General features: G+C 36.8%; 1 protein-coding gene across 4 annotated transcripts in view; it reads right to left on the reverse strand.

Moving 5' to 3' along the window:
* VWA8 (von Willebrand factor A domain containing 8) overlaps positions 1 to 18,878 on the reverse strand; it is a 353,412-nt gene that overhangs the window by 186,318 nt on the left and 148,216 nt on the right. For all 4 annotated transcript variants that reach the window (XR_012010082.1, XM_072782924.1, XM_072782926.1 and 1 more), the window contains one exon: positions 6,350 to 6,421. Coding sequence is in view for 3 of the 4 variants with exons in the window: in XM_072782924.1 (XP_072639025.1) it covers positions 6,350 to 6,421 (72 nt within the window). In the remaining variant the exon portion in view is untranslated. The remainder of the gene's footprint in view (positions 1 to 6,349; positions 6,422 to 18,878) is intronic.

The following is an 18,878-nucleotide window of genomic DNA, read 5'->3' on the forward strand; positions in this document are numbered from 1 at the left end:
TAAAATTAAAATTTGATGATTTGCTTTGCAATTTGATCTAACATGATATAGAGATGGTTAAATTTTTACTTTCTAAAATAAAATGCTGCATATTAGAAAAATAACTCTTATGTAAGGAGATACCTGAGCATATTAGAACACTATATTGCTGGAATAGCTCTTCCTTCAAATATCTGATAAAATGCAACTGCCTCTCAAAACTCAAGCATTCTTACATAAATACTTAGTTTATTCTTAGGGAGTTTGTAAACAATAATAAAAATTATGCACCTATGGGTTGATTCTATCACCCAAAACATTCACAATCAGCATTCTGTGTATCAAATAGAATATAGCTCTATAAGTCAAAAGAAAAGAAAACAGGGGAAGGAAAGAGGCTTATCCTCCAGTAGAGTTGGGACAGAAGTATCATCGACTCAAAACAAAATAGGCATTTATTTCCCTCTCAGTAAAGCTAAAATAAGTAGAAACTCATGCTATGATTTAAAAAAATAAAAGAAAAAGAAAAAGAAAAAAAGCCAGCATGAGAACTCCTAATTCCACAAAAGGCACATGTAATATTATAATTAAAGTAGTAGAAAATAATGAGTGTAGCAGTATACTAAAGTCATGCTATAATATGTAGCATTATGTACTAACAGACCATCAGATGTTGTAATTTCAGGCACATATCTCTTTTGGCTCACAGGCAGCAATTCTGTTTCTCTTATTGGAAAGCTGCTGTGCTATGCCATAAAATCCTACATAGAAAACTGAAAGGATAAAAAATATCAATTTTATTTCACCCAATAAGATGTGAGCTACTTAATTTTGCTATGATAAGTAATGTTTATGGAACTGTTTTCAGCTTCCCAACAGTTATAAAATCTTGTCTAGTATCAGATTTCTTCAAAAAGACAGTATCATATAGAAAGAAAAGGTGGGATTGGGCCTATAAAGATGAGAAACCTTAAAAGACCTCAAGATCACCACTTAACTCTTGAATTTCCTCATTGTAAAAGCTGCTCCCGGTAATAGAGCAATCTGTCAAGGCATCTCTATATAACTTCAACTATTAAAAAGTTTTTTTCATGGACATCAGCCAGTTTCTAGTTTGCAAACAGAAGGTTAGGTAGACGTATGTATGTACAGATAGTTTGTATTAAGACATTCATCGCAGTTTATCACTTAATTATACCAACAACCCACTGCTGGTTTCTCTGCTAAGATTTAATCCCCAAAGCTTAACTTCTAACTTTTTTTTTTTGAGAAATCATTATGTAATGTTTTAGAAAGAGAAAGAAAGGAGCTCAATCAATTGCTACAAACAGTTTACTTAGGTTCAAAATAAATCATGTAGGGGTGCCTGGGCGGCTCAATTGGTTAAGCATCTGCCTTCAGCTCGGGTCATGATCCTGGGGTTCTAGGATCAAGGCCCATATCAGGCCCTCTGCTCAGCAGGGAGTCTACTTCTATCATTCCCACACCTTCTCCCTCTCCCTCTGCTCATGCTCTCTCTCTCTTTCAAATAAATAAAATCTTAAAAAAAAAAAATCATGTGATTAAAACAGGCATTTTCCCACTTGTCACTTTGCATTTGAGCGAAAACCAGTGGTATCGCCCCATGAGAGTCAGCAGTCCTCAACCTACCAGTTGTACCGCTACTTGCTTATTATCCTTTTCCTTTTCTCATTATTTTGCTTCAGAAGATAGAAACAAGAGTGCAAGTGAGAAGGTGCATAAAATATTGAGGTGCTGAAATATTGAAAGGTACTGATGAAGCAAGACATTTTCAAAGCTATTGATGAAATGTCTGAGTTTTGATGGCTGCAAAAGCACACATTCCTAAAAAAAGAAATCTAGATGATCAGAATTCTGAGGCAAAGCATGAGGAAACAACATGAAACTCCATTCCATCTTCAGCAAAATACATCTCCATGGGGTTCTTACTCTGCATTTGCCAACAAGTACTGCAGGTGGCTTTAAACTCCCTTGTACATACTAAATGGAAGCAGCCAAGAGTCTAATGAACTTGGAGGGCATTCTGCAAAGTGAAATATGACAGAGAAAGACAAATACTATGTGGTATCATTTATATGTGGAATCTAAAAAAAAGAAAAAAAAAAGTCAAACTCAGAAACAAAAGTAGAAAAGTGGGTAGGGATAGGGTAATAGGAAGAGGCTGGTAAAAGGGTACCAAATTTCACCTATAAGATGAACAGGCTCTGAGGATCTAATGTATAACTTGGTGACCTAGTTTAATAACACTGTATTGCCTAATAAAATTTGCTAAGAGAGGAGAACTTAAATGTTCTTACGATGACAGAAAATATGTAAAGTAGTGGATGTGTTTAATTAACTAGATGGGTGGAATCCTGTCAGCATGGATACACATATCAAATCATCACCTTGTACCCATTAAGTATATTACAACTTTGATAATTATATGTTAATAGAGCTGGGGGAGAAAAGGAGTCAAGCTATAGAATCTTGCTAAGATCTTAACACCAATGTTAGCTTTTGAAAACAAGTTTGAAAGGAACTGAAATTGGCGAAAGTAATTAAAAAGTTCTGTTTAGACTTTAACTAGTCACTTTGGTTCAATTTCTACCCCTTGACCTGATAAATGTAAGCATGCACAAGATTAAGTGTCACTTAATTAGGTGAATTCTAAATAGCATCTAATTATTATTATAAATTTAAAAATATTACTATTTCATTATTCTGTCCTAGTGATAATGCTGCCAATCTTTGATCCTGTCAACATATAAACCTAATTAAGTTGAATAGGCCACTTAACTATTCACTCTCTTAAGTAGGCATTCCCTAGATCCTAATTTATTTGTTTCCTTCACTGATGAAACTTGCAAATTTACAAAATAAAGAATTCAGTCAATATGTTTCAGACTCTCCAGAAAATAATCCAACTAAAACGGAATTTTAAATTCATATTACTTCTAATTCATTTTACCTACCAGTTAGGACTCTATTCTTGGTAGGCCTCTAAAATCCAGTAATTTATTCAGCAAACATTTGTTGAATGTCTACTGTATGCTAGTCAAAAATCACTAAGGCTTTTCTCAAGGGGCTTTCTGTTTAGTAGAGAGATGGCAGGTAGATATATAAGTCTACGAGAAGCCAAAGGAAATCGATAACTGGGCTGCTATAGCAGCTCAGGGAATGGGCCAAAGCTTCAGGCCTGTGTTCAGGAAGACTTTATTAAAGAAACATATTATAGAATATTAGAGCCAGAGGGACTTTAGGAAATACCAATTCCAATCCCATCATTTTACAGATAAGGGGAAAAAAAGAGAGACAGATGGAGAAGAAAAAAAAAAAAAAAAAGAAAGAAAAAGCCCACTAAAAGTAATAGCAATCTACCCAATATCACCTAGAGAATTGAAGAGTCTGGATGAGAAAGCAGGTCTCTGGATTCCCAGCTTTCTGGTTTCCCATGATAGCACATTGCCCCTCTGGGGTTGGATGGATTTCAAAAGGCAAATATGAAGGAAAGAAGAGAGTGCTGGTAAGATCAAAGGCTGGGATATGACACTGATAAGAAGATATGTTTGGAAAACAGTGTTAAATTTATCTGAGGACAAACGTTTGAGGGGAGGAATGAGACAGGCTGTGAGCCGAGTGGGATCAGACAATGGAGGACATCAAATGACAGGAGGACATCAAACAACAGCCTAAAAGGGTTAGTCCTGTTCATGAGATAATTCCATGGACACGAGAGCAGAATTTATTCGGTAAATCTGCAAGTGCCTTTAACATTGGTATTATTAAATGACACTGATGGTCTTAGAGGTTTATCATAAATGAACAAAAAAACTCTTCTGATATGAAAAAGGCCAATAAAATACAGCACATTTATACTGAATACAATCTCTCTCTGTCAATTTTTCTTTCTCCAAAGCAGACGGTAACAGAACAAGGACAAAATAAGGCAAAACACTGTGATCTGCTGATGGCAGGGGCAGTTTGTGACAGCAGCCATTGAGAGACGTTCATGATACCCCATGCCTCCACTTTGCTCCTCCTGAGAATCCCCAACGTGCCAGTTCTGCCCAGCGCTTGCTGAGCCAACCTGAGGGAAGCCTGAAAATCAATGGGATCGCCTATCCTCACCAGATGCTGGGGTCTAGGCATGTACCTCGCTGCTCTTCGCTCTACCCCATTGCTTTGCCCTTTGTCTACTGTCTTGCTCTCCTCTTTGGGACTGGAAATAGACTAGAGGTACCATACTGGATTTCTCAGCCTTCATATAGCACTCTAGAGTGATTTCAAAGCATACTGCCCCCTTTTTCATTTATCAGAAAGTGGAAACAAACCTCTGTTCAATCTCACCCTCATCCTGCAGAGCTCTCCTCAGTCTCCCAGAGGTTAGAATATGCCTCCTGTCCTTCTGGTTACTGGGTAGGTTCTAACTTTAACCTTTCAACCTAGACAACTCTTGTGAAATCCTGACTCTATATCTGCTCAATGTAAACTTTGCCTTTGCCAAGAAACTCTTACTGCATCCCACTCACTAAACCCTTATGGAATCAGTATAATCTAGAATACTTAAAAGCTGCATCATAGCTTGACCTCTAGGGACCTTCCTTTTGAAAGCCTGCTCCTTAGGCAAAATTGTTCTTCAAGCCCCAGCTCTATATATTCTTGGTCTACTCTCTTTGTCATGCTGGTCTGCTACTACCAGCAGAGTCTGTGTCTAAGGCCATTCAGGCAGAAATCTTGAAAAGGACACACTGAGCATACCAGGGTCTAACCACTTCTAAAAAGTTCGTGAAATCTCTCGGCTATATAACAGCATTTTTCAACGTGAGATGAGAGTCACTATTTTTTAGAGATAGGTGAAAAATTGCCTTCCTGGGTTTTGAAATCAAGGTCTGAATACTGGACTGCTGACTGCTCTCCATCCTTCCACTCTGGTACAGATACTCATCAGGAAAAATGATTTTTCAGTAAATAAAGGTAGGTAAGAGTCTTGAAACAGTGAACAACAACAAAAAAATCTGTGAAAAATTCATCACTCTTCTTTTAATTCTTATTTAGAAAAACATGAAACAAGAAAATATTAAAGTGCTTTTTAAAGCACAGTGAAATAGATTTAATTTTAACTGAGCACCTACTATGAGCTAAGCACTGTGTGAGGTTTCTTCTGTGCATTGCCTCATGTGTCTCTTACCCGAGTGCATACTATTTTTATTTCCAGGGTAGATATCAGGGAACTGAGCCTTGGTAAGATAAACAATTTGCCATCACAGTCACAGCCATCTGGGAAAGGGTTCCTATTGTACCTTTAGCCAGCTAACCTCTAAACCTGTGCACTCAATCAGTAAGCCATTCAACTGGCTCATTTTAATTAAAAAAAACAAAAACAAATCAACCCTTTAAAATTCTAAGTATGAGAGGCTAAATATATAAAGAATATGTATTGTTTTTGTTAACTTTTAAAAAAAGTAAAAATAAAGACCAAACTCCTTCTGAATGTTTTTTGTTAATTTAAGACCAAGTTAAAAAACCAAAGTTGTTGGTCACCATGAATCTGATCATTCAATTGGGGAACATCAGAAGATGTTCCATCTTTCCATCCATCCATTGCTTCCATAAACACTTGCTGAATATCTATTATGTAGCAGACATTGTTCTAGGAACTGAGAATACGGAGACAAGTAAGAGAACTATGTCGTCGGTCCTTGAGGATCACATAGACGAGTTGGAGAGACTATCATTCTATATGTAAACAGAGTAACATTATTAGAGTGATGACTACCACTAGAGTGTGAGAGAAGGATGAAGAAGCAGAGGAAACTTTATTCAGCTAGGGACAAGGGAAGACCCCTTAGGAGGTAGAGGAGGGGGATAGAGGAAGGGGACTGGGAGTGCTCCATGTAGAGAAGAGCATGCACCAAGGACCAGGACAGAGATAAGAAACTGAAGGTAGTTCAGAGTGGCTCAAGCTACCACCTAGTGAGAGAAAGGGAGCCAAGGCTTAGGACTATAAAGGTGGGCAGAAGCCAGATACTGAAGAATATAGGTAAGAGCCATGGGAAGCCAATTTAAGCAAAAAAGAGAGACCTAGTCAGATTTTAGTTTGACAAGTATCAATCTGGCTGCAGAGCAAAGAGTAGATCAGAATAGGAGTAAGGTTAGGGTGGAGCTATATTGGCAAAGTACTGCTGTAGCCCACGTGATAGATAATGGTGAGCTGGGCTAAGGTGACAGATGTGGGAAAGAGGAGTCAACCTTTATGAGGTATAATGGACATAACTTGATGAGTGACTGAATGGTGATTGATGCTCTGAGGTAATTCTAAAGTGTAGAAGGTGAAAGACCCTCTAAGTTCCAGCCATACATAACTCACCTGATTACCAACCAATAATAGGTGTTCTCCAAGAAGAAAGTCTTTCAGCATGTCTTCCATCACTATCATGTGCTAGAGAAAAAAGAACTAGAGGTTAATCATGTTTTGCATTATCAAGGTGAAGTAACAGAGTTAACAATAAAGATTATTGTCATGCTAAGTAAAGCATTTAGAGTTTCAGTTCAAGATGGCAGTGTAGAAAGATCCTGATCTTACCTGCTCCCATGAACGTACAGATTGTACAGCAATATATGAAATAATTACCTCTTAGAAAAATCTAAAGGCTACCTGACTGATGACTATGCACTGGATAAATAAGAAGAAAATCATGAAAGCAAGTAAGAGAGGCTGGGACACAGTCTCACCACAAACCCCACCCCTAGTACAGCATCCTATAACTGGGAGGGAACTCAAAACATGGAGCTTCTCCCTGAGGATGAAGGGGTTCGCACCCCACATTGAGCATTCCAACTTTTAAGACATACACTGGAGAGATGAGCCCCCAAAACATCTAACTTTGAAAACGAACAAGGCTCACATCCCAAGACCCACGAGACCCTGGCAGTCTGAAAAACTGACCTGCCCTGGAGCCTAGCTCAGAGGCAGCTGACTGTGCCCAGACTTAAAGTGAAGGAGGCTCACCTGCTTATATTAAAGCATTGGCCTGAGGGACAGGCATCTCATTTAACACATGCATGTAGAAGCCTACTGGAATTCTCTCTGGGGATGGAAACTGGCAAGTGCCATCCTTGTGTTCTCCATCTGCTGTGATTCAGAGTACCAGAATTTTTGGAAAAAAGCTTTTGTGTGTCTGGTGTCTCAATTTTTATGGCTGCCACCTAGGCTTGCCTGGCTATGGAGGCCAAAGGAGCTTGTATTCCTGGTCCCATACGACTGATAATTGGTGCTGCCCAGAAAGGAGCTCAGGCCTCTGGCACCCTGATTTTTGTGACTGCTGCCAGGAGATACCTCTACATCACCTGGCTCTGGTAGCCAGTGGGGCTTACACTTGTAGGCCCCACAGGATTGTAACCAGGGGACACAGTTCTTAAATAGCTACTGTCCCAGGGTAGAGCAATAGGCAGCAAACCCAGGAGCTCAATCTTTCTATGAAGGATTATAAACTAATCATCATGACTGAGGCGTGAGGGACAGTATTTAATTTAAAATGAATCTTGGGGCTAGCTACAATCCTTGCTAGAGACCCCAGAGGGCTGGTGTTATCTTTGTGCTCACCCTCTATCACACCAAAGCACCAGTGTCTCCTGGAAGGGAGCTTTACACACATCTGTGTCCTGGTTTTTATGTCTACTGCCCTAGTTTCTAAAGCTGTCACCCAGTAGATACTCCTTAATCACCTGGCTCTGGTGCCTGGAGGTGGGGAGGCCCTTACATTTCTGGGTTCCATGGAACTCTGGCAACTATAAAGATGGTTCTTGGCAGGCTACCAGCCCAGGACACTGCACAGACAGTGGACTGAGGCACAATCCTTAGTTTTCTATGAAGGAAACCTCTCTGCTTGCCTTGGAGATTCAGTCTAAGGAAGAAGCTTCAGGTTTGGCACACATTTAGAGGCCTATGGAGTTCTCTCAAGGAACATAGGCCATCGTGGATGCCATCCTGGCTATCTCTCTTTGCCTTGCTCTAGTTCATCAGTATCACCCAGAAAAGGGCTTACATACTTGTTTGGAGCCCCAATCCTGTGGCTGTCACCCAGTAGATAGCACCAGATCACTTGGTTCTTGTGATCAGTGGGGCTTACACTTGTGGTACATAGGATTATATTATTGGGCATACTTTTAAAAGCTGATGCCTGAGGGTGTGGTTTCTAGGCAGCCTAAATTTAAGTGCTGAGTCTCTCCCATATGAGACACAGAGATCTTTACACATTCTCAACTCCTGGGAACTATTAAAAATATAATAGGTAGCTTGGACAAACACAAAGATTTAAGAGATAATAAAGAGCTAAGGCACGGTTGAATGACAAGGTTCATTTTCTGCATGAGGCCACTCCTTTAACAGTGGGAAAAGTAGTCATCTCACACACTGTATAGAAATCAACAGAGACAGTTAAGCAAAATGAAAAGACAGAAGATATGTTCCAAATGGAAGAACATGATAAAACTTCAGGAAGAAAAAAAAAACTTTAACAAAATGAAGTAAGTAATTTACCTGATAGAGTTCAAAGTAATGGTCATAAAGATGCTCACCAAACTGAGAAGAATAGATGGATGCAGAAGAACTTCAATATAGAGATGAAAAAAAAATTTTTTTTAATTTTTTTTAAATTTTAAATTTTTAAAAAAATTTTTTTTAAATTAAAAAAAATTTTTTTTAAATGTAAAATTTAAAAAATTTTTTTAAAAATTTTTTTAAAAATTTTTTTCTGCAAACAGAAGTCATATTGTTGAAGATTACAATACCTGAACCAAAAAGGTTCAATGGCAGACCAGATGAAGCAGAAGAAAGGATCAGTCAACTCAAAGACATGGCACTGGAACTAACTAAATCAATGCATCAAAAAGAAAAAAGAATTACAAAAAGTAAAGATAGCTTAAGGGACTTAAGGGACTAACATTTGCATCACAGGGCCCCAGAAACAAGAAGAGAGAGAGGAAGAGGTAGAAATTTTACTTGAAAATACAATGACTAGAATCTTCCCCAACCCAGGGAAGGAAATAGACATCAGATGTAGGTTCCAAATAAGAGGAATCTAAAGAGACCTATACTACGACACATTATATTTAAAATGTCAAAAGTAAAAGGAAAGAAGAGAATATTAAAAGCAGCAAGAGAAAAACAACTTGTTACATACAGGGGGACACCCATTAGGCAAACAGCAGATTTTTCAGTGGTAATATCACACACCAGAAGGCAGTGGTGTGATACATTCAAAGGAATGAAAAAAACCTTGCCAACCAACAATACTGGCAAAGTTATCACTCAGAAGTGAAAAACAGATAAAGAGTTTTCCAGGTAAGCAAAAGCTAAGTGAATTATCACCACTAATCCGACTGTATGAGAAATGTTAAAAGGACTTTAAGCTGAAAAGAAAGGGTGCAAATTAGTAATAAGAACATGTATGAAAATACATTTCATTGGAAAGGTAAATATATAATAAAAATAGTGGATTAATCACTTATAAAGATAGTATGTAGGTTAAAGGCAAATATATAAGCTATTTTTACTGCTTTTAATAATTATGTAAGGGATTACAATAGTAATTTTTTTAAAGATTTTATTTGTTTATTCATGAGAGACACAGAAAGAGAGAGGCAAAAAAAGACAGGCAGAGGGAGAAGCAGGCTCCATGCAGGGAGCCTGATGTGGGACGTGATCCCAGACCCAGGGATCATGCCCTGAGCCAAAGGCAGACACTCAACCACTGAGCCACCCAGGCGTCCCAGGGATGACCATAATTAGTTAAGGGATATGCAAGATAAAAAATATAAGATGTGACATGCAAAACCATAAAACATGAGGGAGAAGAGCAAGAATGTTGAGCTTTACAATGGGATTAAATTTAAGTTGTTATCAATTTAAAATAGGCTGTTGCAAATATTTTAAGCCTCATGGTAACTACAAGAAAATAACCTATAGTAAATACACAAAAAATAAAGAGAATATAAGCATAACACTAAAGAAAGCCAACAAACGACAAAAGAGAATAAGAAACAGAAAAACTACAAAAATAGCCAGAAAACAATTAACAAAATGACAATAAACACATACCTATTAATAATTACTCTGAATGTAAATGGACTAAATTCTCCATCAAAAGACATAGAGTGGCTAAATGGATAATATACCAAGACTCAACTTTAAGCTACCTACAAGAAATTCATTTTAGATGTAAAAATACACAGACTCAAAGTGAAGAGATGAGAAAAGATATTTCATCTAAATGGAAACCAAAAGAAAGCTGAAGTAGCTGTACTTATATAAAACATATTACTAGTAAGGAAATTCAATCTTTAATCAAAAAAACTCTCAACAAATGAAAGTCCAGACCAGATTCTACTAGTGAATTTCACCAAACATTCAAAGAATTAATACCAATCTTTTACAAACTCTTCTGAAAAATAGAAGGGCACTCTTCAGAACTAGCATTACCCTGATATCAAAACCAGACAAGGAAGGAAATTATAGGTCAATATCCTTGAGTGAACATAAATGCAAAAATTCTCAATGAAATATTAGCAAGCCATAATCTAACAATAAAATAAGAGAATCATACACTATAATCAAGTGGGAATTAATGCAAGGATACAAGGATGGTTCATTGTATTCATTGTCTGCGAATCAATTCAATGTGGTACAATGTGGTACAAAGTGAAGGGTAAAAATCATGATCATTGCAACAGATGTAGAAAAAGCACCTGACAAAATTCAACATCCATTTATGATAAAAAAAAAAAAACTCTCAACAAAGCAGTATAGAGTGAACATATCTCAACATAATAAAGGTCATATATGACAAGCCCACAGCTAACACATACTCAATGGTAAAAAGCTTAGAGCTTTTACTCTAAGATCAGGATCAAGACAATGATGCCCACTCTTGCCAGTTTTATTCAACACAGTACCAGAGAAATCAGACAAGAAAAAAAAAGGAAATTGGAAAGGAAGAAGTAAATCTATCACTATTTGCAGATAGCATGATATTATATATGGAAAACCCTAAAGACATTATCAAAAAGCTGTTAGAACTAAAAAAAAATTCAGCAAAGTTGAAAGATACAAAAGCAATACAAAAAAAAAAAACCTGTTGGTTTTTCTGTACACTAATAATGAACCATCAGAAAGAGAAAACAGTCTCACTTACAATTGCATTAGCAAGAATAAAATACCTACAAATGAATTTAACCAAGGAGGTAAAAGACCTGTGTATTGAAAACTGTCAGACATTAATGAAAGAAACGGAAGATACAAATAAATGGAAAGATATTCCATGTTCATGGATTAGAATAGTTAATGTTGTTAAAATGCTGTACTACCCAGAGTAATCTACAGATTCGATGCAATCCCTATCAAAATTCCAATGGCATCTTTCACAGAAACAGAACAAACAATCCTAAAATTTATATGGAATCATAAAGACCCCAAATAGTCAAAAAGTCATGAGAAAGAAGAACAAATTTGAAAGCATCACAGTTTCTGATTTCAAACTATATTATAAAGCCATAGTAATTAAAAAAAAAGCTGTAGTAATCAAAACTGTGTAACATTGGCAGAAAAGATACATCAATCAGTGGAACATAATAAAGGGCCTAGAAACAAACCCATATATATCAATGGCCAATTAATTTATGACAAAAGAGTCAAGAATGGAGAAAATATGGAGAAAGGACAGTCTCTTCAATAAATAGTACTGGGAAAATGGACAGTCACATGCAAAAAAAATGAAACTGGATTGCTATCTTTTACCATACATAAAAATTAACACAAAATTATTATATTATAAAATTATATTAAAGACTTGAACGTTAGGCCCTGAAACCATAAAACTCCTAGAAAACATAGGCAGTAAGCTCTATGACATATGTCTTAGTGGTGATTTTAGAATCTGACACCAAAAGCACAAGCAACAAAAACAAAAATAAATAAATGGGGCTCCATCCAACTAAGCAGCTTCTGCCCAGTGAAGGAAACTATTAACAAAATGAAAAGGCAACCTAGTGAATGGGAGAAAATACTTACAAATCATATATCTGATAAGGGGCTAATATTCAAAATATATAAAGAACTCATATATTTCAACAGGAAAAAACAAACAATCCAAGTAAAAAGTGGGCAGAGGATCTGAATAGACACGTTTCCTAGGAAGACTTACAAAAGGCCAATGGGTACATGGAAAAATGTTCTACATCACAGCATCAGAGAAATATAAGTCAAAAACCTAATGAGATGTCACCTCATACCTGTTAGAATGGCTATTATCACAAAGACTAGAAATAACAAGTGTTGGTGAGGATGTAAAGATAAGGGAAACTTTATGTATTAGTAGAATGTAAATTGATCCGGCCACTATGGAAATTCTATGGAAATTGGTATAAAGTTCCTCAAAATATTAAAAATAGAACTACCATATAATCTATCAATTCCACTTCTGGGTATTTTTTTGAAGAAAGCGAAAACAATAATTTGAAAAGATATTTGCATCCCCACCTTCACTGCACCATTATTTATAACCGCCGAGGTTTGGAAACAACCTATGTATCAACTGGTGGATGAATGGATAAAGAAGATGTGGCATATATAGATACAACGGAATATTATTCAGCCATAAAAAGAATGAATGCCTGGGTGGTTCAGTGGTTGAGTGTCTGCCTTAGGCTTAGGTCATGATCCTGGGGTCCTGAGATCGACTCCCATATCAGGCTTCCTGCATGGAGCCTGCTTCTCCCTCTGCCTATGTCTCTGCCTCTCTCTGTGTCTCTCATGAATAAAAATATAAAAATAAATAAATAAATAAATAAAATTAAAAAATAAATAAAATAAAATAAAATAAAATAAAATAAAATAAAATAAAATAAATAAATAAAATAAATAAAATAAAATAAAATAAAATAAAATAAAATAAAATAAAATAAAATAAAATAAAATAAAATAAAATAAGATCTTGCCCTTTGTAACAACATGGATGATCCTAGGGGGCATTATGCTACTTGAAATAAGTCAGAGAAAGACAAGTACTGTATGATCACTTATATATGGAATCTAAAAAATATACATGTGCATATTTGAAATATATAAACAAAATATATATGACATATATACTAAAAAAAATAAAACGTCTAAGCTCATAGATATAGAAAACACATTGGTGGTTGCTATAGGCAGGGGGTAGGGGTGGGAGAAATGGGTAAATTGGTTTTGTTTTTGTTTTTCAATTTAAAAAATTGAATAAAAAAGAAAGCAAAACATCTACTGTAATAGACAATACTCAAACAATTTTTTTTTAAAATAAAAATTAATGCTGTGGTTGTAAGTTATATAACCAGTTAGGTCACTGGTACTGAAAACTTGAAATAGTCCGCCTAAGCAAGACAAAGCCACTCATCATTACTTACAAAGAGTTTTTGTAATTAGCTCAAATAAATTTTCACTATTGCTTTCTGTAGGGTTGGCTTATAATTTAACATCATATTTAAATTAATACTTGCTAATAATGTAAATATCATAAGCGTTCCAAAATAATTGGAGATTTCCATGGAACATTTTACACTAAATTGCTCTTAATCATTACCTTCAAAGATGTATAACTTTAGAATTAGAAATATACTATTTAGTTCCCACATTTTTTATTTGAATTAGGACAGGATATAATAAAAGAACAAGATTAAAGTTGTTCACAACAGCCACGAAGGAAATTACATTGCTCTTCTATATCTGGAAAAATAGGCCAACCATAAGTAGGTCACAAAGGCTCTACGTGGGGTTTGGGGGAGGAAATATATCCCAGAACAATTAATATCCCTATTTCTTTCTCTTGGTTTTCTGTATCAAAACAGTAACAGCCTCCTAAGTCTTGAAGTTATTGAAGCTCCCTATTTGTGGAAAAGGCAAATTAACTGTTTGCATTTAATACATGCTGCAGATATTTTTCTAGTTTGTTACTTGCTTTTCTTAACTTGTTTTATTGATTTTTTTTTGACATCTCATACATTTTCCTCTTACTTGTCAAATTAAGCTGTACTTTCAGAGTTCTTTTCTTAGAAAAACTGAGAAAGATTTTTCTTTCCTTCAAAAACAGATGAGTATTTCTGAATGTTTATCTTTGTAGTTTTTTTTTTTTTTTTTGAAATGCTTTCAGATACACCATTGAGCTATGGTTTTAACAAAGCTTGAAGTAGGTGGGCCTGCCAATTTATTGTCCACTCTGGAACACTTTAACGAATCAAAAGAGATGCTGTTAATAATGAGAGACAACAAATGTAAACAGGAACTATTTTAGGGCCTATCTTAGGCAGGCCAATGTGTGTGGTTACCCTAGTTAAAAGGGAGTCCTACAATACTCTTTATTCTGGGTTCTAGTGATAATATGGTCTGGAGACTTCTTCCTTCTAAAATGAAAAGTTAGTGCCAATTTCCAGACAACATTTAAGCCCTTCCAGGGCTAATCTGCGTGAGAAATAGACAGAAAAGCTGGAACGAGCACTTGCATGGCCAGATAAAAAAGCAATGTCAATCCTGAAAAATAATTCCAACTATAGTTGCATTCTTCTATCCTGTACTCATGTTCTCCTACTTCACACCCTCATTCCATCTAACTTGATTATTCAAATCGACAAACATTAGCTAAGGCTAAGGTCACTGCCTACTAAGGCTAAGGTCACTGCCTACGTAATTCTTCTCTTAACCTCTTGGCCCACTTGAGTACTACAGACAGTTTCTTAAAAGTCTCCTCTTCCAGATAGATGTCCATCTCTCCTGAACCCTCCCACCTGTCTAACAATTTCTCTCCATAATCTTTTAGGTGGTATCTTTTTGTATCAATTCCTTAGGTACTGACTTCCCCCATGTTCTTTCATTTGCTCTGTCTCAGTACCTTTTCACATGCTCTCCTCAGGAGTCAAGGGTTAGGGTAGAGTAGCTTGTGCCTAGTTGCCCACGGGCACCCACCCAAGGGAGATGGAGGGCGGTGTGCAGAGTTGGGTATCCATGTGTTGGTGCCTGATGAGCTACTTCTGACTAATCTCCCCAAATCCTCTCACCCATTCCATTGCTTCAGCTATCAATTCTATGCTGAACTTCAACAGCAAGACTTTCCTCCTCAACTCCAGCCTCATATTCTGAGCCACTATCAAACTATATCCTTGGTTACTTCCCAGTCTCCTCAACCTCAACGTATCCAAAACTTGTCTCATTACTTTCTCCTCAACCTCACTCCTTAGGCTGTATCTTTTACCCCCATTAATAGCATAACTTCCTACCACCTGACCAAACCTCGATCATCATCTTCCTGCGTACTTCATTCCTCCTTTATCAAGAGCCAGGTAAACATCAAGTCTAAGCTATTAAGTTACCCAAAAGTCAACGGTATCTCTCCCTTCCTTTCTATTCCCAGTTTTCATTTAGGTGTTTGCATCTCCGGCCTAGATTTTTATCAGCCAATTTGGCTTCTCTAACTTCAGTTTCTCCTTGAGGCAATGTGCTCTTTATAGTACTGACAGTCACTTCTTTGTTCAAAATCATGTCACTTCTTTTTTTTTTTTTTGAAATTCCTTAAATGACTCCTAATACCTTTGAAACAAAGGTTCATCCTTACTGCCTTTTTCTTTTCCTTGCACTAAAGGCTACTTACTTTTTTTTTTTTAATTTTTTTAAATTTTTATTTCTTTATGATAGTCACAGAGAGTGAGAGAGGCAGAGACACAGGCAGAGGGAGAAGCAGGCTCCATGCACTGGGAACCCGATGTGGGATTCGATCCCGGGTCTCCGGGATCGTGCCCTGGGCCAAAGGCAGGCGCCAAACCGCTGCGCCACCCAGGGATCCCGAGGCTACTTACTTTTTTGTTGAGGTATGCTTGACATTACAACGTTAAATTCATTTTGAGTTGTGCAACATGATTGAACGTTTATATACCATGTGAAATGATCTCCACCATCTGCCACCTTGCAAAGTCAGTACAATAGTATTGATTATATTTCCCGTGCTATACATTACACCTCCATGACTTCTTTTTTTTTTTTTTTTTTTAATTTATGATAGTCACAGAGAGAGAAAGAGAGAGAGGCAGAGACACAGGCAGAGGGAGAAGCAGGCTCCATGCACCGGGAGCCCGATGTGGGATTCGATCCCGGGTCTCCAGGATCGCGCCCTAGGCCAAGCGCAGGCGCCAAAACGCTGCACCACCCAGGGATCCCCCAACTTCTTTATTTTTTAACTGGAAGTCTGTATTTCTTGACTTCCATCACCAATTTACCGCCCCACCCCACAGAACCCCTTTCTCTTTCTTATCTTCTTGATTTGGTCTTAGCCTCATCTCCCGTCACTCTCCTCCAACGTTATATTAAGTCAAAAATTAGAGTCATTTTCTGTTCCATTTACTTTTCCACCAGACTATGTGCTCCCTGAGGCAGAGTCTTGCCTTTCATCTTACACATAGTTCAGTAACTCTACCCACTGCCTAAACAGACCTGCTATGTGTCCTCTCCACTCTACCCCCTTCGTTCAGATCCTTCATCCTTCCTAACTTGCATCTAGACTACTGCCACGGCTCCCTAACAAGTCTCTCTCTGCCTTGGTTCCAACTTATAGACAACATTAAAGAGCGAATGCAAAGTTACTATGGGAAATGTCCTTAACACCTTTCAGTGGTTTCCTCATTTCTTCTGAATAGCATCCAGATTCCTTAATTAGCAAGGCCAACATGTTCTGACCCTTTCCTAACCCACTGGCCTCATCTCTTGTCACTATTCTACTTGAAACCTTAGCTCTGTGCCAGTGATAATTAGTTATATGTAGCATCCTAAATGAACTGCTCTGTCACATATCCAAGTCTCTGCAAATGCTGATCTCTGCCTGAGAGAGCCTCTCAACTTTGCCTGGTCAACTCATTTTCCATGATCATTCCAATCTGGGACCATCATCTCATCAGTGCTACCACAGTTACCCGTGTGTACTTCCATCACACTGTAATCATGTGTATTTTCTTGTCTTTCTCCCCTGACAGACCTAGGTAATTTGAGCCCTGGAGCTACACAAGTATGTGTGTGTATGTATGTATGTATGTGTGTATGTTTATGTGAATGTATTTTAATCTCTTTATCCAAAAACTTCAGAACAAGGCTCGATACATGGTAGACATTTAGACATTTTACACATTCTTTAATGACAGATTTAATAAAATGACACTCCCAATTATGAACATTCAAAATCTTATTCCTTCTTTATTAATCCACTGAACACACATTTGTTCAGCATTCACTATATGCCAGGCATGTGCTATTTGCTGAAGACTCAAAATAAGGAAAAATAGACTTGACTTTAGGGGTGTGGAAAACACATTTAGAAAATCTATTTCAATACCATGTGGTCCTAAGGGGATCACAGAACATAGAATAGCATAATACGGAAGCCCCTAAATATTCAAGAGACATCAAAAAGTACTGCTTCGAAATGAAGTACAGCATAAAAGGAAACAAAAACCTATGCAACAAAAGCAAATTTAATCCAAAGCCACAGTTCCTTGAATTGGTACAGCTAAGATTTTTCATTAATGGTTAATTCATAATGCTTGATGAAGCAAAGGTACATCTGGAGACAGGATACAGCCAGTCCCTCAGGGCTGCTGTGTAAAGTTCACAGCAGCCCTGCGGTCCTCAATGTCTATGTCACAAATACCATGGCAACAGACACTGTTCAAGGGCACAATGGCCCTCCCTGCTACTGAATTTCCTACATTCTTAGTTGCTGGGAAGTGTTTTCAACCTTTGCTACCATGGAGTTTTTTGAATCGTCACTTATAACAAAGTTTCCTGGTTCTTTTTTCTTTATTAGTTTCTAGTACATGGACACTGTGTGTGATGCCATCAGTGCTTAGAAATAGTAAATTTTCCTCATAATCATGTTTTTGTCTTTCTTTGACAGGCAAGGTTCTTTTCCTCCTTTGTGTTTTAAAAGTATCTTTATTATCTGTTCATTTGTCCACTTCTTGTGTAAGAGCATTAATGCTCTGGAAGAAAAGTAAAACCTACGTTAGTTAATGGGCTACCGAATAAATACATAACAAATACAGGTGATGCCTTTGCCTATGTCATAGGGAGTAATTAACAGTTTTGACAGATTTCAAAACATTGGATCGTGATTTTTATTGAGAAAGAATTTGCCCCAATACTTCTATGTTGTTAATATAATATAGGGATATAAATTATGGTACTAATTGAACAACAAATATGATTGAGAAATAACAGATTAAAACCTTTTTTAATTTTCCTAACTCCTCAGTAGAGTAAAAATAGTAAGAAGTGGGGGTGTGGGGGTGGTGCAGTCAGTTAAGTGTCCAACTCTTGGTTTTCAGCTCAGGTCATGATCTCAGGATCATGAGACCAAGCCCCAGGTAGGGCTCTGTGCTCAGCACAAAGGCTACTTGGGATTCTCTCTACCTCTCCCTCTGCCCCTCCTGCTCATGAATTCTTTCTCTCACTCTCTCAGAATAAATAAATAAATCTTTAAAAAGGAAATAGCAAGTATAAGTTCTTCTAACATAATTTAAGGTTTTTATTTACATGCATATTAGGGACCAAATATAGAGAAAATTTTAAGTATATTTCTTTTTATAAAATAAATATATAACCACTTGACATAAAATCTGGAAAAGAAAAAATTCTTCTACATTATAGGTAATTTTCTCTGGAAAACATTCTTATTAAAATGAAGATTTATAGTAAAGATTTCTGGGGATAGACTTATTTCTGTGTCTTAGTAGAAGGTCCATAATTATTGGTTAATTTACAAGTAAGAAATTATCTATCTTCCTCCCTTAAAAAGAAAAAAAAAGGACAAATAGAGAATAGAAAAATA

Source organism: Canis lupus, chromosome 17, assembly GCF_048164855.1.
Source record: "Canis lupus baileyi chromosome 17, mCanLup2.hap1, whole genome shotgun sequence".
NCBI lineage: Eukaryota > Metazoa > Chordata > Mammalia > Carnivora > Canidae > Canis > Canis lupus.